The 26,358-nt window shown below is 29.9% G+C and overlaps 1 protein-coding gene across 3 annotated transcripts; it reads right to left on the bottom strand.

The window, feature by feature from the left end:
* Positions 1 to 934: 934 nt before the first annotated feature.
* LOC130670825 (signal peptide, CUB and EGF-like domain-containing protein 3) lies at positions 935 to 26,197 on the bottom strand. 3 transcript variants are annotated; one of them, XR_008990434.1, is made up of 14 exons: positions 25,757 to 26,197; positions 11,846 to 11,930; positions 10,548 to 10,678; positions 10,058 to 10,475; positions 9,731 to 9,990; positions 9,521 to 9,643; positions 8,126 to 8,383; positions 7,874 to 8,047; positions 6,425 to 6,550; positions 4,592 to 4,819; positions 3,164 to 3,403; positions 2,862 to 2,974; positions 1,410 to 1,570; positions 935 to 1,306 (listed from the first exon to the last, which is right to left on the bottom strand). XR_008990434.1 is itself a non-coding variant. In XM_057474384.1 (13 exons), exons 1-13 carry the CDS (start codon positions 25,836 to 25,838, stop codon positions 1,460 to 1,462), a joined length of 2,349 nt encoding a protein of 782 aa, XP_057330367.1. In that variant the 5' UTR covers positions 25,839 to 26,196; the 3' UTR covers positions 935 to 1,459. The 3 variants fall into 3 exon arrangements, 2 of the variants coding, with proteins under 2 accessions (XP_057330367.1, XP_057330379.1); XM_057474384.1 differs by having other exon boundaries at positions 935 to 1,570; positions 25,757 to 26,196; XM_057474396.1 differs by lacking the exon at positions 11,846 to 11,930 and having other exon boundaries at positions 935 to 1,570; positions 25,757 to 26,191.
* Between the last annotated feature and the right edge of the window lie 161 nt (positions 26,198 to 26,358).

The raw sequence follows: 26,358 nt of genomic DNA, 5'->3' as shown, positions 1-26,358 counted from the left end.
TTAAAAATGATACTGAAGTTAGCAGACGTCTAATAATTTTTTTATTTATTTTTAGACGATAAACCAGAAGAAAAAAAATATTTCAAAAAATTGCACCTGTAGTTTTTTAAATTTTCTACATGTGCATATTTTTAGATTTTTTTTTCTTCAAATTTAATTGTTCAAAAAAAAATCAAAAAATTTTTAATTGTCTGCTAACTTCAGGATCATTAATTAAAAATATTTTTTTGAGACTATTAAGAATTTTTAACTTTGGGTTTTCGGCTCAAAAAAATTTTGGGACTTTTAGAGGTCACGGAAAAATTTTGGAAATTTTTGAATATTCAAAAATTGTAATTTTTTTTATGAGAAATTTTTCTTTGTTACAAAAAATCTCTGCATGGAAAATAAACGGTGATGGTAAAATTTTACCGCCAAATATTATTTTACTAATGTTTCAAATTGAAAATTATTTTTCATAACTGAAAATTTGACATTTGAATAATTGGCAAGTAGTTAAAGATTTGTATGAAAAAATTAATTGCATGTTTTCAAAGTATACTCGGAAAATTTTCAAATTTTTCTTTCGACCAGTGAAAATTTTTCAATTATGACAATTTTTTGAAAACAATTCTCATAATCCCGAAAATTTGAAAATTTTCAAATATTCAAAAATTGTAATTTTCTTTATGGGAAAATTTTTTTTTGTTACAAAAAATTCCTGCATGGAAACAAACGGTAATGGTAAAATTTTACCGCCAAATATTATTTTACTAATGTTTCAAATTGAAAATTATTTTTCCAAATTGAAAATTTTACATTTGAATAATTGGCAAGTAGTTAAATATTTATATGAAAAAATTAATCGCAAGTATTCAAAGTATCATACTCGGAAAATTTTCAAAGTTTTTAATTATGAAAATTTTTTGAAAATAATTCTCACAATCCCGAAAATTTAAAAATTTTAAATGAGGAAACAAAATTTGTCAGTTTCTTTAAGACCGCCTTTATATATATAAATATATATGAAAAGCGGGGTTCAATTTGTGATTATTATGAATTGTAATTTATCACAATTATTTTCAAACAATTCGAGATTCTAAAAAATAAAAAAAAATTTTATTTTTGATACTTCTACTTTACAATATTGGAAATTTCAATTTCCCTATAAATATAAAAATAAAAATTTTTCTGACAGTTCAAAATTCGGCTTCGCATGAATATTAATATCTCTGCTGACATAAACTTCCATTAAAAAATTTGAAACGTCATTTCCTTAAAATAAAACTAAACTAGTCTGCTAATTCTTCGTGTCAAAATCACTCTACTATAAAAAAAAAAATCCAACCCTCAATTATTGTAACCAAATTACCATACTTATTAAACTAACACATTTATGATCTTGAAAGGTAAGTAAGCGAGCCATTTACCTCACTATTAATTAAATTTCCTTAACAGTAAAAAAACAAGAGGAAATAATTTAATCTTCGTTAATAATAACAGTAAAGGTGCAATTAGATGACCAAGTATCCTCGTCAATTGGCTTGTAAGTGGTATTCCAGTCGACATCAAAGGACCTTTCATCAAGACTCTGCGGGCATTAGAGAAATGCTCATTAATTTCCGACATCTATTACTCGATGTACCTATACATTCATATATATCTTATCAAATAATTTATGGATATATATCACGACACAACACAAATGCCATTCTAGTTAACGAGAGCATTATTAAATAACTCCGTCAGCAAATTATCGATCTGAACATTCATTCTCATAAACATAAATTACCATATATAAATATATCAGGGTGTCATTTTAAGGTCTTTCCAACGCACAGCTTCTATATTTGCAGGCAGGTAAAATAAGATGCCTGTTAAAATTAGAGATCTTCATATTAATATTGAGGTCGCGTATCGGGATTTTTTATTTCCCATTGAAATAACATGGAAAAAAAAATTTATACCTCAGCAATGGCGTGTTGTACAGATAAATTCAGGATTTATTTTTTAGGGAATTTATCACGCTACAAAAAAAGTGTCTTATCATTTTTTGATAAATTTATCTGTTCAAAAGTTATTGGAGTTTGAAGTCAAATTAATAGTAAATTTTGAGAACTTTTTACTTTTCCGGCGAAACTATCAGACTTATCACAAAATGTTATAAAATCTTTTTTGTAGACAATTTTATTTTCTACAAATTACCTCGGATAAAGTTTTTCAAAATTCCGCATTATTTTCGAGTTATTTTAATTTTAGAGTTATAATAAAAATAACTGTAATGTTTTCTTTAATTCATTTTTAACCCCGACTAGAAATTACTTTGGGATCGCCCACTGTATGTATCTGGGCCTCTTTGGGTCCCAATGGGGCATTCCCAATAGGGAACTCCTTATGAGGGCCCAAACAGGACCCAATTGGGAAATCCCAAACAAAAATAAAATAATTTATGGTCAGTATTTCCCACCTGGGTTCTGTGTGGGACCTGTGGGGTCTCTTGGGGATTTCCCTATTGGGGCCCAACTGGGACTGCCCAATAAGGGCCCAATGGGTCTCACCTAAAAATTTCTAGGGTCGATAATTTCGTAATTTTAACGAAATATTTTTTTTTTTTCTAATTCGTAGATCTAAAATACTCATACCCGCATCCAATATTTCGATTCCAGTTAATTAACTCTTCATGTACACCATTTTGTATAGGGTACACCTTACAATAAACAAGAAAGTTTTTTTACGTCGATAAAACTGACATTCTTAGTCTATTTTACTTTTACATTTAAATTATCGCTTGTAATTTCCGTTACATAAATTATTTTTTTTCTTTCATTATCAATATTAATTTCCGTAGCAGTAGTAAATATAAAACATAAAATATACTTTACCTCATTATTAATATAAGTGATTTCAATACTGTCAGCAAATACTTCTTTACTCCATTTAATTAGTGGACTATTATTATTATTTGGACAGTTGTAAATTTTTGGTGACTCGCCGTCTTAAATAATAAAATATTTAAATATAGAAATTTTGTAAATTCAATTTGTGAGAAAGAGAGAGAGAGAGAAAGTGAAATTTTAAGCGGTTTGAAATCAAGTTGAGCTGAATTAAATTGTATAGAGATGGAATGTTTTAATTAAATGTTTAATTAATAGATATTACCAAAGTTAATTACGTAAAGTTTTACCTTTGATATTAGTGTGGATTGTGCAGTTTAATTGCTTATTAATTGACGCAGAACTTGAAGATGGAGATGAGGGATTTTTGAAGAAAATAATTTTGTGGAGTCCGCGGTCCAAGTTTACGGACAAACGCATACGCCGCTGCTCCAGTGGTTTTAATTCTTGGGTCAATACAATACTTGTCGTTGGTTTGTTTATTTTGAGAAAAATTTCCTCTTCTATTATTCTTATGTCTGTCGGACATCCTAAATTTTTTTTTCATTATTAGGAACAGCACATTTTTTTAATTTCCCGCTAAGAAAATTGTAAATTTTCAAAAATTCGGGAAGTTATTGGTTTCGGTCCGATTTACGAAAATCGAATTTCCATCAGATGTCGACGTTTTGAGATCCTAGGAATTTATTCTGACTAATTTCAAGATGATGTCCGAGTGTATGTATGTACGTATGTACGTACGTATGTAAGTACCTGTATCTTTTGAACGGATAAACCGATTTTGAACTTTAAGGTGTCATTCGACGCGGCTTGTCAATATCTTGAAGCTGTGAGAAATTGAGCTTGATCGGTAAGGCTCGTTCAGAGATATTCCAAAAATACAATTTTTTCAAAAATGTTTTTTTTGGATAACTTTTAATGAGCTCGATGGATTGATTCCAAAATGGACTGGGCTCTAGAGCTTTATAAGCCGCGTCGAATGTCACCTCAACCATCAAAATTGGTTCATTCGTTCAAGAGAAACCGTTGTCGAAAGAATTAAAAAAAAAAAAATTTTTTTTGTTTTTTTGAAATATCTCAAAAACGACTCGATAAGTCGAATTCAAAATTCGATCAGCTTTAGAACTTGATAAAACGCGTTGATTGCCACCTCAAACGTCTCAATCGGTCAATTCGTTGGAGAAAAAATGGTAAAAAACGTTTTTTTTCGAAAACAACAGCATACAAACGTATTTTCGAGCTCGAAAATTTATTCACAATAATGTTTTCGAGGTTCTTGAGCTCGAAAACAGCGAGAAGTTTTGGGGCTGGCCGGCAGGGTCAACTGACAAACCGATTTTTTTATTTGTAAATATATATATGTCGGGTATTAAAAATTAAGACCCTCAATATTTTCCGCCGCTAGTTCAATTAATTTCCGAGCAAAAAAAATTTTTCACGACTGACTGCGCCGATTTGGCTAAAAATTTAATAAATTTTTTTTAGCATCAAAGGCAAAAAAAAAAAATTACTAAAAAAATTTTAAACTTTAGTTTTTTTACTCCCGGATCTAATACGCGGTCGTTCCCGGCCTTTACTTAATTAGTGGGTGATAATTATTGTAAAAAAAAATCCCGGTGGTCGGTAGTTTTTTTGGTAATTGAGTAACTAAAAGAGGGGGTTGGGTGGACGGTAATTGAATGAAGTAGTTTTCAGTGTAGTGAGAAATAGATGCTTACTAGTGCACTGGCCGGTTTTAATGCCGTCCCAGTTTCCATTTTCACGACACGTGAGCTCGTATTCTCCGAGGATATAATACCCTGGTGGACATCTCAAGGAGCATTTAGTACCAGGCAGATTATTAAGTGCTTTGTTTGCTGACCACACACTACGAGATGACTGACGCGAGCAGATTAATGTGCCCCTTTTTGGTACATCCAAAGACGAGCATGATACTTCATTTATATCTTAAAAAAAAAGTCAACACGAGATTTTCTCGGGTCTATTAAATTTTCATTGGCAATAAAATTACAGTTTTTTGCAATTTGAGTGTTTTATTGATCGATAAAACAAAGAACCGACTTTTTATAAAAAATTATCACTTCTCAGCGGGAAATAATCGTACATGAAAAACTCATTTCACAGTTAAGCTCTAGCTTTAAATTTTAATCAGCAGATTTTACCCAAAAAATTTTTATGGAAAAAAAAATTGATAAATAAAAAAATTAGGTTCTTTTTATTTTCGATACGTCAATTTGAATAAAAGTTACAGCGTTTTGAATTTTATTTATTCACTAGGGACATAAAAATTTATATACAAATTTTTTTTTATGAAAAAATGATAAATTAAAATTTTTGGTTGACTGAAAATTTTTTATCTGATAGCTGAATAATTATACGCTGCAAAAAAATTACGGAGTAAAATTCACTTCGAAACGGAGTTGATTTTAATATTCAAAGTTCGGATTGGAGTGACTGCGGATTTAAATAAAATCTAAATCAATCCGAAATAACTCCTGGAAAAATAAACTCTCCCTTTACTCTTTATGCGGAGTGGTCGTTAAAAATTAAAATTTCTCAGGCGGCCCATAAAAAGCTTCTCTTTAGTGAAAAAATACCTGGGGAATTTGGATTTTTCTTTTTAAGTGAAAAGAAAACGTGCCGCAGAACAATCCAAGTTCATTTTTCGATACAATCGCGGTTTTTTTTAAATATCTCATAAAATATGCAGATTAAAGGAAAAGATCATAGAAACATTTTTGTAGGAAATTAAATTTTTGACAAAAAAGGTCATGTTCATTTTTTTAATAAAATGTGTATTTATAAAGATATTTTAAAAAAACTTTTTAGATCTGATGAATTGAGCGTTTTAAGGATTACAAATTTTGAAAATAAAGTTTTTCTAAGTATATAGATATAAAAACTACAACAAGCATTGATTGATATGTTACGAGTTACGAAGTTGTCTGTATTTAAGAACACACGTTATTTTTAACATTCGTAATCCTTAAAATGCTCAATTGATAAGATCCCAAAACGTTTTTTAAAATATCTTCATAAATACACATTTTATAAAAAAAATGAATAGCACCTTTTTTGTCAAGAATTTAATTTCCTACAAAATTGTTCCTATGATTTTTTCCTCTAATCTGCATCTTTCATGAGATATTAAAAAAAAACCGCGATTGTATCAAAAAATTGTGATTATCCTGCGGCACGTGTTCTTTTTACTTACAAAAAAAAAAAAAAAAAAAAAAAACAAATTCCCCAGGAATTTTTTCACTAAAAAGAAGCTTTTTATGGGCCGCCTGAGAAATTTTAATTGTTAACGACCATCCTAATGCGGAGTGATTTTTCTAAAATTCCAAAGTATTCGCTCTGAATTTACTCCGGTTTTTTTACAGTTAATAAATTTAACGGACACAATAAAGTTATAAAATAATGAAAACGGTGTTTAATTATTTGGTACATGGGTAGAGTAGAGTGTATTTGAAAGAGAATCTGTTAAATAGAGTTATTACCGAAACTCAATTAAAATAATTTGTGTAGGTAATAACCTGTCGTCCACTTACCCGTGCAAGATTTTCCATCAGGCGATAAAATCCTTTCATCACCGTTGCAGGCGCAAAAATAACTGCCATTTGTGTTTTCACACACCTCGCTGCACCCTCCGTTGTTATCCTCGCACTCGTTTACATCTAAACAAAAGATTTAAGCGTTAATTAAATTTTTTCACCCAAGCTCGTTTACATCTAAACAAAGGGTTTAACGTTAATTTCATTTTTCATTTACATCCTATACATTTTATTTTATTTTCCCGGACTACAAAATTAAAAGCCTTTATTTTATTTTTATTTATTTATTTTGTTATTTAGAGAGCTTTCAATTGAATCCCTTTCAATACAAACTGTTACTGTCACTGTAATCGCTGGTAGACTCGCGAACGAAAAAGAATAAAGTTAAATAAAATAAAAAGTGAATTTTCTGACAAAGCTTTTTCCACACAACTGATTTTTCTTCCCCATTATTACATTCGACGCTTAGTCCTCTAACCATCAGCTACAATAATCTTTCTTCAATTTCTTTCAACAAAACTCTATACTCTCTATTATTACATCATAAATCATTTCTTGTTGTGGAAAAATTTCTTTTATTTTTTTTTTTTAATAAATAGACAATAAATATCGATCTATTGTGAGAATTTCAAATTTATTTATAATTAAATTAACTATACACTGAAAAAAATAATCGGTAGCAGCTACCTATTGGCAATCGGTAGCCACTACCGATTATTTTTCGGTAGCCGCTACCAATTATTTCGGTAGCCGCTACCGATTATTTCGGTATCAGTTACCTAATTTTCAGTAGCAGTTACCGATTTTTCTTCGGTAGCTGCTACAGATTTCAATCGGTAGCGGCTACCGAAATAATCGGTAGCTGTTACCGAAAATTAATCGAGAGCAGCTACCAATTATTTCGGTAACTAGTAGCGAAATAATCGGTAGCTGTTACCGAATAATCGGTAGCGGCTACCGAAATAATCGGTAGCTGTTACCGAAAATTAATCGAGAGCAGCTACCAATCATTTCGGTAACTGGTAGCGAAATAATCGGTAGCTGTTACCGAAAATTAATCGAGAGCAGCTACCAATTATTTCGGTAACTGGTACTGAAATAATCGATAGCGGCTACCGAAAAATAATCGGTAGTGGCTACTGATTACCAATCGGTAGCTGCTACCGATTATTTTTTTCAGTGTACAAAAAATTTTTAAAATGGCTCCCAAAAAAAATCAATACGACTCCCATGATGCCTAAATTACTCCATGATGTCTGTGTTACTTTATCTGCAGTTAAAAAAAATTTGGGGATCCATTTTGCCCCTACCGCACAAAAAATTTTTTTCCCCGGCAAAAAATTAAAATGAAAAATAAAAAATTGTCATAATTTTGAATGATGAATTTTTGGTAAAAATATTTTACAACCAATCTACAAACAAAAAAAAATAAGCAAATAAATTTACCAACACAAGTTGATCTCGTCGACGGGTGATACCCTTTGGGACATGAATCAACTTTATCGCCAGGCTGATCATTAACCAGACCCTGCTCAACACAATGGTAAGAACCCGGGGTGTTAACACACCCGAACTTGCAAACTTCATTCTGCAAATCTGGGACAGCGCACTCGTCAATATCTGCAACAAATATCCCCCTCTTCGTCTCAATCTCAATCTAAACCTACAATTAAATTACCAGAGCAATAAATAATAAACCTTGGCAAGTTTTCCAGTCATCTTGCAACATAAATCCATCCGGACAGAGACAAAAAACACGTCCAACAGTTGAAAGACAAGTGTGAGAGCATCCTGCATTGTTTATAGCACAAGGACTTGTGTTTAGACACGTATGATTGTCAGCTGAAAGGCTCGTACCCGGTAACCCATCGCACCCACACAAATATCCAGGCTCCAAGTTTTGACAGATATCTTGACACGGCCCTCGCCCATTATTCTCCGAGCATTCATTCACATCTTTAATAATAAATAATCTTATATATCAATACACTCTGTAAAAATCGGGAGTCAATACGGATTTTATTTCACTCCCTCACTCGGAGTTCCGGAGTGAATACGGATTTTTTTATGGGCGGAGTGATTTCGGAGTGACGCGGATTTTATTTAAATCTGCATTCACTTCGCTCCGGATTTTTAATACTTAAATAAATTTATATTTAATAGGAACTTTATATACATCGCGTTACAGATGCCATAAGGGCGTATAAAAAATTTTATTTTTCGGGAATCGACATGATTATGTTCTAAAAGTATGATACTGAAAAAAAAAAATTTCAAAATTTTTTTCTTTTTCATACTTAGAAAAAAAAATTTTGTTTTTTTTAATTAAAATTCTTTTCAACCAACGGAAAAATTTTTCCCAAGTTCGAACGTTTTTTATCATTTTTATACTTTAAGGTCACAGGTTCCGGAAACTAAATTTTTTTTATACGCCCTCATGGCTCCCAGTACCAACCTCGGGAGCCATAAGGGCACATAAAAAAAATTTGATTTTTAAAAAAAAAATTTTGTTGTCTCTATTATACTTATAGACAGTGCTGTCAGATCGTGTGATATTTTTACCCCCTCCTGCCATTACACTCCATGCTATTTCACCTCGGGAAGGGGTAAAAATATCACACGATCTAACAGCACAGCTTATAGATCATAATTTCATCAATTTCTGAAAAAAAGAAATTTTTATACGCCCTTAGTTTATGGGACATAGTTTTTATGGGAATTTTATATTTCGATACAATATGAAATGTCATCTTGAGGTATGGTCGCGTAAGTCATATGACAGTTTGTAACTCAGTGAAAGTTTTATTATCAGCTGCTGTAATTTTTAAAAATCATTTCGCGCGAATATATGGCAAAGGAGCTCGTAATTATTTCCGTACTCAATACAAATGTCAAAATTTCAGACATAAGCTCACTACGTATTAGTAATTAATATTTTCCGAAACTCCCCTTCGGGGTGAAATTCACTCCCAGCGAATTAAATAAAAAAAACCATCAACTTCGGATTCATTTCGCGTTCACTCCAAAAATTTTTTAGTGTAACAATTTTCCTATAAATAATAAACCATCACATCACATAACAATTATTTTTACCTTCGCATCTAGACTTGTCTTGTGCATATTTCATTCCCTTTGGACACTCGCATCGATAGCTGCCCGGCGTGTTTACACATTTATACTGACAGCCACCGTTCGTGTCGGCGCATTCATTGATGTCTGAATATTTAAACAAACAAAAAAATATTTTTTAATTGGGATTTATTATTTACAGTAAAATTAAGTTAAGCTCTTTTTTTTGCATACCAATGCACTTATTGTCCTCGAGATAAAAGCCCTCGTAACAAAAACAAGTCGGTTTATTGTTAACTTGCTTGCAAATCTGATCGCAAGATGAACGAGAACATATTTCACGGTGGTTATTATTCTTGGGTGTACATGAAGGCACTGCGGCTCCAACCCATTGTCGATTTTTGCACAACAGTCGCGTTGTGTTTGACGACAATACAAAACCTTCAATACACTCATAATTTGCCTCGAGATATTCCTGGTGTGGTTTCGACGACCTTTTGTTTTTGTTGTTGTTTATAAATTATTTATTATATTTTATGAATTATTAATTAATCAACTTACTTAACATATTTTATTAGAGCATGAGGAACAAGTGGCGCTGGAATAAAATCGCCTTGCATACATGATAAGTCGCCTCCATTTAAATTCCCGATATTTGAGGCATCGTTATTTTCAAAAAAATTTTTTTTTTTAATTAAATAATTATTATTATTGTTGAGTTGACTCTGATTATAAATTATTGAACCCCTGGATTTAATAACTCGCTCGTGCAAATCCTTGAGCAGCTGCTGCTCGAAATTTTCGTCCTCGTAATTTTTAATATCCACGGATTTGAAAATCTCCTGGTAATTTTCCCCTTTCAATTCATCAGCTTTCATTTTCTTCCTGCCCTTTTTCAGACGACGTATTTTTCCCCGTGATTTTTTGTGACTTCTCGTTTTAGATTTTCTTTTAATGCTACCGCGCGCAGCACTCGACACTGGGAATTTTTTTTAGATTTTTTAATTTACTTCAGGATTTTTTTATTAAATACTGGGATTCGAGTACTCACTTAATTTAATGGTATCATTTGTTGTTATTATTCTCGGTGTTACTGTATAGTTTTTTATTACCAAATCTGTATATTTGTTTGTGTCATTTTTTAATTTTAGTTTTTTTTCATCTGACAGAATTAATTTCCAGCTAAAATTTATTATTAGTGTTAATATTAATTATTTTATAAATGAGAGTAATTAATAAGTAATTTTAATAGGAGGGGTAAGAACTCTATGAGGTATCCGGGGCACAATGGGGTACCTCAGAAATTTTGTAAAAAATATTTTTAAGTAGACTGTAAAAAGAGCGGTGTTAAAAATGGACTCATTTTAACTCTGCCCGGTGTTAAAATGAAATTTCGGTGTAGGAGGAGTAATTCGGCGGTGTTAAAATACCGGTGGAATAGCAGGGTAAATTGCGTCCGCTCAGAGTATTAGTTAGTGCAAACGCACTCAAACACGCACGCACACACATATGCACACATTTCCAAAGTAAAAATATTTTAACACCGGAAAATTTATTTTAACACCGGTAAAGAATATTTACACTGGGTATGGTGTTATTTTCGCCGCTACCGATTATTTCGGTATCATTTACCTAATTTTCGGTAACCGCTACTGATTATTTCGGTAGCCGCTATTTTTTTCGGTCGCTGGTACTGATTCCAATCAGTAACGGCTACCGAAATAATCGGTAGCTGTTACCGAAAATTAATCGAGAGCAGCTACAAATTATTTCGGTAACTGGTAGCGAAATAATTGGTAGCAGCTACCGAAAAATAATCGGTAGCTGTTACCGAAACTTAGGTGACTGATACCGAAATAATCGGTAGCTGTTACCGAAAATTACTCGAGAGCAGCTACCAATTATGTCGGTAACTGGTAGCGAAATAATCGGTAGCTGTTACCAAATAATCGGTAGCTGTTACCGAAAATTAATCGTGAGCAGCTACCGATTATTTCGGTAACTGGTACGGAAATAATCGGTAGCGGTTACCGAAAAATACTCGGTAGTGGCTATCGATTACCAATCGGTAGCTGCTACCAATTATTTTTTTCAGTGCACCTACACCGCTTGGACTTACCCCGGTGATTTTTTACAGTGAATTTGCTGAAGTAACTCTACTGTACCCCATTTTTCAAAATAATAAAGGAGACGAAAAATGACTTAAAAAAAAAAATTTATTTGTATTTTTAAAACATAAAAACAATAACTGATAACATCAATAATAATAAAAACAAAAAATAATAACACACAGGCACGTAATAACAATAAAACCCAAAAGTATATAAGTATTAAAAAAATATAGTTTACGTCGGTTCATCGAAATCTTCAAGGCGCTTAAACTTCTGACTAGAAATGCTCTCGCGATCCCGATACTTGGGCTGCTGAGTAAAACCTGTAAAATAAAAAAATGAATTTAAAGTTATTTTTATGCTACTTATTCTTAAGTGATCGCTGTTAGTAACGAGAAGCATTGAAAATAAAAATAAAAAATGTCTAGGGGTAGTCAAGATCCTGCTGACAACAATTCCAAAGTTTTCCTTCTTCATTTACTTCCTCTTATTTTACTTATTCTGGTTCTGCATTCACTTCTTCCTCCTAGTCCTCTCTTTCTCCATCTTGTTCTCGGTCTTGTTCTTGGTCTCCATCTTCTCCATCTTCTCCATCTTGCTCTCATCGTTCCTCGTACAAGTTTTCTTACATTCCGGAAGTTACAAGTTTAAGTTTCTCAAGTCCGTTCGATTGAAGAGAATAGAATCTCAGTAATATAACCATTGCTTTCTATAAGGGCTGTCATGATGACGTAAAACACCTTTTATACTTAATATATATATATATATATATATAGATATATACAAGAGTTTATTCACTTTAGCTCTTGTTAAAGTTGAAACGGAACTTAGTATTACTCGATTTCATACGCAAGTTAATTTTCTGATGCAATGCAGATTTAAAAAAGATCCTTTCAGAGATTAACTGTGTCACGGTGTAATTTTATTACGTCGGTTTTCAGACAAAGATCAATATAATTAAAAAGTTTAGCAATTGCCGAAAGCTTGCCGTGAATAATAGGCGACGTCGGCGTAGGCTAAATTACAAATACTTTTTGAATTATAAAAGACACGTAATCTCTTTTTACTAACAAAGTATTATTTTTTTACTCCCTTTCTTTTACTCTTCTCTTTTCTTAGTGTTATTTTTTTTCAGGATTTTCTTTTTACTAACGAGGCAATTTTTCTTCTAAAACGGGTTTCCTCTTTAACACACGCCGTCCTAAGGATAAACTTTCGACGAATAGTTTTAAGCTCTGTTAAAAGCATGACTTTTTAAGCATTTTAATGCTGTAAAAAAAATATAGTGGTTAAGTTTATCCTCTTTCAGTCAGCGACCTTTTTTTTTATTTTATTTGTGTCTTTTTTTTACGTTACTTGACATCATTTTATTTAGTCAGGATTTACTTTAACGTAAAAATATTTTTATTTCAATTACTTATTTTAAAAAGACCGACTGCTACATGAAAAAAAAATTTTAAGTGGGGGTACATTCAACTTAAAAGACTTTTTATATTTAACGTCAAAAAATTTGCTATTAACTTAAATAAAGGCCGGGTAAAATGGGAAACTTGAAGAAAATATATTTTTATCCTGAATACAGTTTTTTATTTTTTTTTTTTTGTTAAAATGAAATGCGACAAATTGTCATGTCATTAAATTTTTTTTTAAACTTTTCAGAAAAAATTCGTGTGTTAATTTAAAACATTTTTAGAAACATAATTATGCAGGTACAAAATTTCGATTAATTATTTTTGTCAAAAAAAATTAATTCAAATTTTTGAAGATCTCATTTTACCCCAGTACTTTTTTTTGCTTCGCACTTTGTTACTTTTAAAAAAATAATAACTTCTGAACAATTTAATAACTTGTCAATTACCACATGTCCGATAGTTAGTAAAGATTTTACGGCAATTTTGAAATACAAAATTTTAATTAATTAAATTAACAAACTTACACTGAAAAAAAATTTCTCTTCGGACAATTAAATTAGTTTTGTTAAATTCTGTTAAACTAAAATTTATTAGTCATTTTTAACAAAAGATTTAATAGACTCTATTTGGTTGACATTAATATTTCTCTCTTTAAGATAATAAAATCATTTAGTAAAGTTAAGAAAATATTTATTTAATGGACAACTAAACTATTTTATAGTGCCAACAAATCCAAATATTATTATATTAACTCTAATAAATATTACTTAGACACAAAAAAATATATTCATTTAGAATAAATATATATATTTGTTCAAGGTTAATAAATATATATTTGAACCTAATGATTATTGATTTAAAAGTTATGGTGTTAAGAAGCAGCAGCGGGAGTAGTTCAGTGCTCGCCGCTAGATCGCGCCCACCAGTTGTAGTGTCCCTAGTAAGAAACTTATTTCAGAGTTATTATATTCCGACCGTGCAGCATATATGTATGAATTTTTTCGCTGTTCATTGGCAGCAAAATGGACAAACTTGTATTCAACAACAGAAAAAGTACACTGTTATTACAAGGTGAAAACCAAAAAAAAAAATTGTGAAGTCGTGGCTTTAATTTTCCTCGTTCTCATTTTAAATTATAGTTCTTCAACTCTAGTTGCTCACAGTAAATCAGCTTATGATTGATAATTGTTTAAAGTTATTTGCACTTTCTTTTGAGCTCTTTGCAGTTCTTACTCTCGGTTGCATCAGCGTACGAGAAGCGTATCAGCATGTGAAAAGACTTTTAATCATCGGAAGCTTGGGTTTTTTTACTGAACCCGTGATTCGTATTTTTTGAACTTACGAAGTGATCGGATTCAACCATGAACTTCAGATAGTTCGGTGCCGATTTCTATCATTTGGTATTCACCATAGTCTCTCCACAACTTAAAATCCGGTGTCTAAGAAAACTCGGTGCTCGTTTAAGGAATTGGTGAAACAGAAACACCACAGCCGAAATCTATTTGGTTGAACTGTCTTTTGAAGTTGACAGTGATGTTGGTGGTTTAGCAATTACTCAATAATGACGATCGTTTTTATGTATTTGTAAACTCGATGTCTAGAAAAAGATTATTATCAAAATTCTTAAAAAAAAAAAAAATTGTACCTTCAAAAGTAACAGCCTTAAAAAAATCTATCCATTTTTTTGCCGAAAAAAAGGCGCGGAATATTTTTATCAGACTCTTGTCGTTCGGATAAAAAAAAGTAACAAATGTTTTTTGGGGAGAAATAAAAAAGTGATAGGAGCGATAGACATGTGTCTATTCGGGCAGTCAATCATGAGTAGCAGAGTGCTGGTAACTGTAACAGTAGTAGAGATCGGAAAACATTTGGGCTTATCGACTTATATTCTAAAATAACGAGTGCAGTGTATCGTTTACTTTTAAATTATGTTTTTCCAATATATTCTCTGGGATTGGGTAAAAAAAGGGCAAAAGTTACCAAATTTAGCTTCAATAATTCCTCGAGTTATGTGCGCACCTCTGTCTTTTTACTAAAAATAAAAAATTTATAATGATAATAGTGAAACAAAATAAATGTGTCAGACGGAGTTAAATAAAAAAAGGGCACGAAAAAAAGAAGTATATGTAATTTATCTCGAAAATAATAAAAATAATAGGTTGACAACACATAATGGAACTTTTCCATCAAGATCTTTTTTCCACATGAGAACTAAGTCGTTTATCCGTGTTCCTGTTATCTCATTGGAGCTTTTCATGCGTCTGAACATAAACTATTTTTATTTTTTATTATTTTACCAAGAATTACATTTTTACGTCCCTTTAGTTTTTACCAAATAACTTGATAAGCGAATAAAATATTTTAAATTATTTGACAGGTAATTAAACTTGTATCTGTACTTTCTTTAATTTTTTGATCAAAGTATACTTAGAGGGTTATATATTTATGTGTGTTAAGATGTGGAATAAAGTATAATGTTTTATTGGAGGATCGCACTGATGGCAGGTCTCTGAGGAGGCTGCTTACAATGTTGAATAAATCGATAAACCACATGAGGCTAGTATACTGAAATACTATATATATGGATATATAACATTTGAGAGTGGTTTTGGAACTACACCGGAAAGATCGACACATTAGCTTTGCACAATTCAAATGTACTAAGTTAACAAATGTGGTCTATTGATTGTGTGATTTTAAACACTGACTAAATCACTTGCTAAGTCAACTGTATTCACTTTAAGTTAAATGTCAATTACTAAAAAAAATTTGGCGGGAAAAAAATGAAGTATTTGAAAATTAAAAAAAAAATTATTTGTGACTGTAATTTACACTGTAAAAAATTTGGAGTGAGTCCGGAGTAGTTATGAATTTTATTTAAATCCGAATTCACTTCACCGATCGGAGTTTCGGAGTTTGAAAAAAAATCACTCTGAATACGGAGTAAATGGGGAGTTTGTCTTTTTATCGGAGTGATTTGGATTTTATTTAAGTCCGCATTCACTCCCATTTGAAGTTTTAATATCAAAATAAATTTCCTTTCGGAGTAAATTTTACCTCGAGGGAATTAAAGAAATAAACAGTCATCCACTTCGTATTTACTCCGGATTTACTCCGCTAATTTTTTACAGTGTATTAATTACAATTATTTTCCATTAATATGAGATATATTGAAGTGATTTTTACCGAAATTTTTTTTTTGACACTTTTATTTTCATTTTTTCAAGAGTATTCCATTTTGCCAAGCCTTTGTATTCATTAATTTTAAAATTAAAATTTCGAATTTTTTTACCGCAATTGTATTTGGTATTTAATGAGAATTTTAAAAATTAGTTGACACAAAATTTGTGTTATGAAATGATAATAAATTTTTCACGTAAAATCAATTAACAATGTGAGTATTTTTTTTAGTTTAGTCAACAAAGAATTCTTTGAATTCTTGATTTTTTACGCTCAGAGGAATGTACCCTCAAAGGATACTTCAAGCTCGTTACTAATTTCGAGAACTTATTACAGCTCTAGACCCTCCGAAAACAAACTGACAATTCATTTGAAAGCGTCTAAATCATAGGATTATATTTTCTGTACACTAGAGAATTTCACAAACTTAAATACTTCCCAAAGATTAATTAAAAATTTAAAGTATTTCAATAAAACCATTAAGTTTAAATTTATTACCCGACTATTTTTAAATTTTTTAAATTATTTTTCGTAATTAAAGTTGAATTAAGAAACAGCTGTTCTAATGACATTTAAATATAAGCAACTAAAAAAAAAAATATCTGGTTAATTTTATTATTCATTAACTTTTATTTGTTAATTAAAAATTCATTATGGATTTAAAGTTCTCTTAAAAGTATTCCGTTTCACGCTATCAAGTGCCATTATTAAATCTCAACGCATTTTACTTTTTTTTTTTTCAACAACAAAAATGAAAACAAACAAATAGTAAAAATAAATTATCAGTCTCTTTGCTCTTAACGGTTTTAATAAACTTTAATTTTAATTGAAAAGACTTTTACCATTCAAATAAACGATCTTATCAAATTCTTTTATATACAATCAGAACAATTAAGAAAACTTTTCATTTTAATTCAATAGAGACCGTCTTATAAACTTTTTTCAATCCTCATCCTCACCCTCACCCTCAAATAAATTATAAAAAAAAAAAAAAGAACATTAAAGTAGAGAAATAAATTACGAGGTCATAACACGTCATGAATATTTTCTTACACCAGATTTTCATAAAATAGACTTCATTATTCTATTTAACGATCAATAATTTTTTTATACTCCTCTTATATTTAAAATTCATTCTTAAAATTACGTGTAAACTGAAAAATAAGCGGTGTTAAAGTGAAATTACACCAGTGTAGGAGGTGTAATTCGGTGGTGTTAAAATACCGGTGTAAACTGCGTTCGCTCAGAGTATTAGCTTTGGGAAGCTTACAAAATGCAAAAAATATCTTGACACACACCTGCACTCAAACACGCGCAAACACACGCGTGCACACGCACGCGAGCGCACACATGCACACTGACCGAAAGGTTATCTTGGTTCAAAGAGAATTATCTTGAGTCAAGAGAATATTTAGGAAAATGGAATAAATCTTGGTTGAAGAAAATTTTTTCTTAATTTTGATTATTTTGATTCAAAAAGTTATTTTTTCGACTCAAATGGGTTAAAGTTTTAAGTTAAAAATATATGATTTTAGTTCAAAAAGAAAAAATATTTTAAGAAAGTAAATTGTTTTTTGAATTAATATTTTGAATTTCTTCATTCATGTATATTGAATATTTTATTCTATGAAATTTAACTTCTCTACGTAAGGAGTCAGATTTCTTAAACCAACTAGTGGCTATTGCTTGAAACAAAAATAAAAAAAATTCAAGTCAAGAAAATCAAGCTCTTGGTTTTTTTCCATAGCAGCATTCGGATAACAGGAGCACTCGGGTCTATGCAGCTTCTCTACTTCGGACACTACTTTGTGTATACACGTAGACGCCCGAAGATCCCAAAAAAATGAAACGAGTCTGTTCAGCGCTGGCGCCGTATATGTGCAATTATATATTACACACCAATATTCTAATAGTATTAGTTTATTAATTATACAATTAACTAATTCATATACATAAATTGTTTTGAATTGAAGTGTTCGGTAAAAATGTGAGTTATTGTAGTTATTAGTCATTATATCTGGTGTTATTTCCTGATTTAAGTTAAGTTAAAGGGTGTCGTTTCAATCGCGAAAAAAGTAAGTTAATTTTTATTTATGCTGTTTTTAATCATATATCAGATAATCAAGTTTGTTTTCATTTCTAATCCTAAGTTCATATAAAATTGTTTCCTTTTTAGTGTGGTATCATGCAGTTCATAGTGTCAATGAAGCCAGGATAAATAACATAACCTTTAATTTATTTTCATAAACAAAAAAAATTTCTTATTGTAATAAAGAATCAAAATTTATTTTGATAATTAATTGTATATATTCTGAGAATTGAATTTTTAATAAAAACAATTAATTTGAAATTGAACTTATTTATTATATTTTAAAATAAAAGTATTTTTTATTTACATTGATGTATAATTTAGTTTTAAAATGAGTTTTTTATTTTTTAAATCTAAAATTAATCGTTCTAAGATGAAGTCTACATTTATTTTGAACTAAATGTTATCAAATCTTTAAATAAATTAATTTTTACTTGGAGTAAGTTAAATGTGCCTCCGTTTAAAAACTCGATGTATCGAAATGAATCGATATCGACTACATTCGAGAGAACGATGTTTTTAGAATGAGTTGGTATCTTCTAAAACCAAGAGCTAAATTTTCTTGAGCCAACCAAGTTGTTTTCTTGTTCGGAGAAACTAAAAACATTTAAAGCAAAAATTTATATTTTTAAATCAAAATTGAATTTCTTTATTGAAGAGCTTTATATACTCTAATTAAAAAAAAAAAAATTTTTTACCAAGAGAAAATTTTTTCAAACAAGAAAAGAGGATATTTTAATTTAAGAATTTATTTTTGGAAACGATTTTCTTCTTGACCCAAGAATTCCTTTTTTTGTGTGCACACATTCTCAAAGTAAAATCTTTTAACACTGGAAAATTTGATTTTAACACCGGTAAATAATATTTACACTGACAGCGTCTTTATTTTCATACCGCTTTCGGGGTTAAAATTTAACACCGCCAATTTTAACACCTACACCGATCGGATTTATCCCGGTGATTTTTTACCGTGTACAATTTAAAAAATTTTGGTGTAAAAATGGACCCGGAGAACTTTACACGGCCGTGTAGTGTGAAATAACGGTGTAAATTTTCCACGGTGTAATCTACTTTTTTTACATCATTCCGTGTTACTCGTAATTTTGATTAATGTTTAATTTTATATAGATATTAAATAGTATTTTTAACATTTAAATATTTTCATGATCAATTTTCATGAGTGAGATATAGCAGACATCAGACAAATTCAAAATTATTAATGAATAAAGTACATAATTAATAAAATTAAATTAAAAAAAAATGCGCATTTAAAAAATTTCAAAATTAATAAGTGCATTTTTTATAAATATTTTTTAAAAATTATTTACTCTGTTGATTTATAGTTTTAAATTTGTCTGATGTCTGCTACATTCACACTCATTAATTTTCTTAACGCAAAATTATCATGAATTATACATCTACATGTTTAGCGGTGTAAATTCACACCGTCTAAATTTAACACCGAATAATGTGTAATTTTAACACCGAGCCATTTACACTACACCGGGTCAAAAAAAATTTTAGAGTGTAAATATTTAAATAATTATCCTATAAAAAATATAATATTTATTTTTGTATTTAATTCAGTGAGATAAATTAATGAATGCTGAAATATATTATGTAGATCAATTGTGTTACGTGATCTTAGTCCAGTAGGAAAGTAATTTTATTCAAGTGAGCGCTTTCAGTTGAGTTAACGACAGTACTTGTAATCCACGATTCAATCTCCGATATTTATTCTCCGGAGGTGATAACTACAACTACAACTCTATATATCCCTTATATACTGTGAAATATATATACATATATACATATATATATATGTACTACTATTATATAGTAGTATTCTAGTTTAGATTGTTCCGGTGGATTTAGAAATTGCCTTCGTCTTCTCGATTCCATTTTCCATCATCATTCTCTTTGAGGTTTCGGTTTAATTCTGTCATGTGTAAACGTACACAAATCTTTGATCACAATTACAATTACATAAATATAAACAACGTCAACAGATTCATTTTCTTTTAATACTGATATTAATATTTTAATACCACCCCCTAAAAAATTTACGGAGTAGAAGCGGATTAAATCTAGAGTTAAATAAAATCAAACCGCTCCGAATTTACGCCCGATTTTTTTACAGTGTAATTTTGCCATGGATTTTAAAATGAAAAATATTAGTTTCACTTATGCTGAGTATTTACTTGACGTAAAAAAATAGCTGCTCTTAATAACAATGCTGAATAACGAATAATGTACAAATTGTTGTGCATCAAATCGGTTGTTAAAATTACTGGAGTAAACTAGCAGCTGTCGTAACATTAAAACTGATGGTTTCGAAACCACACGGTCAGATATATTGTAGCTTTATCAATCACAATTACTGGTGAAAGGTGAGTTTCAATAGAATTGAGTACTTTGAAATTTATGTAAAAAAAAAAAACTACATTTTTTTTTTTAATTAAAATTTTTTTATCAAAATCGTTGCGTACCCGTGAAAAATAAATCACATATGCCCATATATGAATGAGTGTGAAAGTAGCTGACAATTGTCAGTATTAAAAGTTTTGAAATGAGTGAATTACATGCAATGCATTCAAATGGAATAACATTTACAAAATACGCATTTAAAGAATTTGGAAATGAGTAAGAGAACCTGGGGCACGAAGGCCCCGATCAAAAAAGCCGACAGAATAGTAAACTCGACAGAATTTAACATTTTTTTAATTGTTTATGCCGCTGGTCCCTTAAACGATGAAAGCAGCAAGGAAATCTTCTATTTACTTGCTAAGATTAAAGGTGTACTGGATGATTATGTGCTGGGCAGTTTTCGAACTCCCATAGCTTCGGCTTCTATGGCGAGAAATTCTCTCGCGACTCTCATCCAGCGAAGCTTTCAGCGTTTACCTGTTAATCAGCTACAATCATTAAATAAAAAAGTTATCATTTGAAATAGAGTATGCTGAGGCAAATAAACAGATTGCGGAATGTTGATTTGTCTCAACAAGTTTCTGAGCTGATCGAATAGAGGAATGGACTTCAGCAAATCATTACTCAGGTGAATAATGACCAGGATAAAAAACAAAACACAATGGCAACAACGGCGCATCGAAAATTTAGCAATATCGAGTTTAGCCGAACTTACAGAAATTTTGTTAAAACAAATCAACGGCCAAGACCGGTCTCAAAGACAACATGTCGCGGACCTTCATCGCCATGTCTTTGGTTAGTCATTTATCAATTTTTCGAAATATTCATTTTTGGTTTTGAGATGCTTAGATTAGGTACTGTCGTCATTGACTGTTTTCGAATAAGGATAAAAATAACTAATGGTGACATTAATCAATCATATAACAGTGTTCGCAGACAAAGGAAGTAGATATTTTTTCGTAAAAAAAAAAAGTCGATAATCTTTTAACATGTTTTGTTTTTTTATAACAATTTTTGTCGAAGAAACGTTTATTTGTTTTTTGGTTTTTTACATTTAAAAACATTATTGTGAGACTTTCTAGATTTATTACAATGAATGAAATTAATTAAATACATCAAAAATTATCCAAAACATAACAGTACTTTATTTTGTACTGTGAAAAAAATTGTTCAGGAAAACATTATTATTAATCATTAATGTCATGATATAACATATCTCAGAATATGAAACTGACATCGAATTGACAAAATCTCTCTTGGGATATAATACCTCTGCAGTAACTGTCTTACCAGGGACACTACAACTGGTGGGCGCGATCTAGCGGCGAGCACCGAACTACTCCCGCTGCTGTTGGCTAGCATAGTGACAACTGCCTTTTCTGATGGTAAATATTTATTAGGTTCAAATATATATTTTTTAACTTCGAATAAATATATATATTTATTCTAAATGAATATATTTTTTGTGTCTAAGTAATATTTATTAGAGTTAATATAATGAAACTTTGTTTTAATATTTGGGTTTGTTGGCACTATTAAATAATTTAGTTGTCGCAAATAAATTTTAGGATCATATATGATCATATATGACCAATTTTCATACGTGGTCACACATGATTCATTTTCCTCGGGTAATATTGCCAATGTTTTTATCACTGGACATAATTAATAACAGAGTAAATAATAGCAGCTAAAAAATTTTTTAAAGAATAATCAGGACTAAGAAGTGGAAAAATGTATTTTGAATTTTGTTCGAAAAAATTTTGAATTAATAACAACCTAAAAAATAAATTTCTACCTCATTTATTTTTTAAAAATAAAATTTCAGTAGAAAGTATCAAGGTCTTGAAACCCTCATTAAAATAAAAATATTTAAATTTAAATACTTTTATGTTTATTGTTTTTATACCCTGCCTATTTTCCTTCACTGTTTATACAAAAAAAAAATAATTTCGTTAATTAAATATTATTTTCATCGATATTTACTATCACAATATAAATTCCATATTTATATGGATATATTATAATATATTCAGTCTATAAAACGTATTCTTTGTCATTTGTATGCTTTGACTCGTTTTTAAATTTTAATATTCAAGCAAAAACTATATATATAAATGCTCGGTTTTTATTTTATTCATATTTTTATTTTAAAATAATCTTTAGTTATTTTTTATTTTCCCATCCAAAAAAAGGTGCTTCGAGTTTATCCAAGAAAAGGCTCCAGCACAAATAAAATGTCCATTGAAATACAAATGGAGTTTTTTGTATATTCAATAATGGGCGAACGTTATACAGACGTTGCCCGATACTTTAGAATTTAGAATATGTTTAAGCGAAGCTAAAGGTGCTTCTGCACCGGACATTGGTGATGCACCGCTGCACGTGTAAACTTGATATAAAGTGGTCGTTTCACGCCAAGTGCATCTCACTCTGGCTTTCCAACCCTTCTCTTATTCTTCTCCCTCTCATCCCTTATTGCGACTCTTGTCCTTCCTCCCGCCCACACATTCACACACTACACGACGATACTCAGTGGACTTTTTGACAATGACCCGAGTCCATTTTAACTTTAATGACAAAGACTAAACTCACTCATTTTATTCCTCTACAATAATCCTCCGAACTTCATTAAAAACCTTTTGTTTTTTTTTCATTTTTTTGGGTAACTAAAAAAATTTTTTAAAAACTAAAACTAAACTATCTTTTGTTGAGTTTAATTGTCAAGTTTAAACTTTTGCAAGTTGAATTAAATTAATTGATGAACCATTCAATTCAACTTGGGAAAGAATTCTTTTATTTTTAGACTCAATCAATTTAATTACTCGAATTAAATACAATCTACACTGTAAAAAGAGCGGTGTTAAAAATGGACTCATTTTAACTCCGCCTGGTGTTAAAATGAAATTACACAGGTGTAGGAGGCGTAATTCGGCGGTGTTAAACCATTGTAAAAGCGGGGTAAACTGCGTCCGCTTAGATTATTTACACCGGTGGCGGTGTTATTTTAACACCAGTCTAGAATATTTACACCGGTGGCGGCGTTATTTTAACACCGGGGAATTTTTTTTAACACCGGTACTGAATATTTACACCGTCAGCGGCGTAATTTTCACACCAGTCTAGAATATTTACACCAGTAGCTGCGTTACTTTAACACCAGTCGAGAATATTTACACTAGTGGCGGTGTTATTTTAACACCAGGGAATTTTTTTAAACATCGGTACAGAATATTTACACCAGCAGCGATGTTATTTTAACACTGGTCTAGAATATTTACATCGGTAGCTGCGTTACTTTAACACCAGTCGAGAATATTTACACCGGTGGCGGTGTTATTTTAACACCAGGGAATTTTTTTGAACATCGGTACAGAATATTTACACCAGCAGCGGTGTTATTTTAACACCGGTCTAGAATATTTACACCGGTAGCGGCGTTACTTTAACACCAGTCGAGAATATTTACACCGGTGGCGGTGTTATTTTAACACCAGGGAATTTTTTTGAACATCGGTACAGAATATTTACACCAGCAGCGGCGTTATTTTGACACCGCTTTCGGTGTTGAAATTTAACACCGCTGATTTTAACACCTACACCGCTTGGACTTACCCCGTCGATTTTTTTAGTGTATCGATACTAGACTTTCGAAATCTTTTTTAATATTTTTTATAATTATGCAATTTATTAATCACAGTATTTTATTTTTTTAAATACGCAATAAAACATTTTTTTCTATCAGTTATTCAATAAAATTTATGTTCTCATATATTCAATAAATTAAATACTTAAATAAAAAAATATTTATCAATTTTTTTGTACCACTTAATTGAATTATCTTACAGTTAATTATTTATTAATAGTTAATTAAATTATCATAATAAAAAAATATTGATAAATAATTTTCTGTAAAAATAATTAGTCAATTAATTTTTTAATTTACGTATAATTAAATTTATACTGTGATAAATTGTAATAAATTTTCTATTAATAATTTAACTATTAATTTAATCGAAAAATTTTTTATCAATTATTTTTTTAATTATCTCCGAAATTAAATAAATAAAATCCACTATTATGTAATTTATAAACTTTATATTTATCAATTATTTAATAAAAAAATATCATGACACATATTAATTAATCACAAATAATTTTTTTATAAACAGTTGATGAGTGTGAATGTAGCAGACATCAAACAAATTTAAAACTATCAATAAATAGAGTAAATAATTAAAAAAAAATTATTTATAAAAAATGCACTTTTTATTTTTTCAATTTTTTAAATGCGCATTTTTTCAAAATTTTATTTTATTAATTATTTTCCCTGATTTATTTATAATTTTAAATTTGTATGATACTGAAGTTAGCCGACGTCTAATTTTGGATTTTTTTTTAAACAATAAATTACAAAAAAAAAATATTTAAAAAAATTACATCTATAGATTTTTGAATTTCCTACATGTGCATTTTTTTAGTTTTTTTTTTTTTTTTTGTAATTGATCTGTTGAAAAATAATCCGAAAATTGTTAATTGTCTACTAATTTCAGAATCATGAATTTGACCGGCGTCTAATTACTTTTGATTTTTTTTTTTAATCAATAAATTATGAAAAAAAAATATTTAAAAAAATTGCACCTGTAGTTTTTTTAATTTTCTACCTGTGCATTTTTTTAGTTTTTTTTTTTTTGTAATTTATCTATTGACAAATAATTCGAAAATTGTTAATTGTCTACTAATTTCAGAATCATGAATTTGACCGGCGTCTAATTACTTTTGAATTTTTTTTAACCATTAAATTATAAAAAAAAAAATATGTGAAAAAATTGCACCTGTAGTTTTTTAAATTTTCTACCTGTGCATTTTTTTAGTTTTTTTTTTTTTTCGTAAATGAGCAGTTGAAAAATAATCCAAATATTAATAATTGCCTGCTAACTTCAGTACCATTAAACAGTGGTCATAAAAATATTTATTTAAGACCCAATTACTCACAAAAATTTAATTATTTTATTAATTAACAATTAAAAAACCAACTTACCACACGTGATGGAAAAAACTAGTATAATAAACAATAATAATAAATTAATCCTCAAAATACCAAGTGGATTTTTTTCAACCATTTTATTTTTTTGAACACGATTAGAAATTATTTTTCAAGAATATATATAATACATATATATATATATAATAATATATATTAGTATCAAGTATTCGCGAAACGTATCGCGCGGCCACTCGCGTGGCTCTGAACAGTTTAGAATCTCGAGATATTTCTCCAGCACCGAGATTACAATATATATATGTATATATATAGGAAGATATTTGTTGGTATTCCAGGCGCCTGCTCAATGCTCATATCAAGTCCCTTCTCCAGCAGCATCATCGTATCTGGCAACATCCACTTCCTGGTCAACAACAGCTTCTCCTTCTGCTCCACTTCTCATCTTCTGACAACACAGCCCTTGCGTTCATTAAATATTTAAAAAAATACATACATATATATATATATATTTCCTTTTTTTTGAGATGTTAAATGTTGAAAATATACTCATACACTCATCCAGATTATTTTTTTTAATTAAAAAATTTTTTATCAAGAGCTTTTTTTTTGCTTTTATTTAATAAATTGTCAAGCCGCGG

The sequence above is a fragment of the Microplitis mediator genome, chromosome 1 (genome assembly GCF_029852145.1).
Source record: "Microplitis mediator isolate UGA2020A chromosome 1, iyMicMedi2.1, whole genome shotgun sequence".
In the NCBI taxonomy this organism is placed as follows: domain Eukaryota; kingdom Metazoa; phylum Arthropoda; class Insecta; order Hymenoptera; family Braconidae; genus Microplitis; species Microplitis mediator.
The sequence above is the reverse complement of the archived record's forward strand: the minus strand, read 5'-3'. Positions and strand labels throughout refer to the sequence as shown.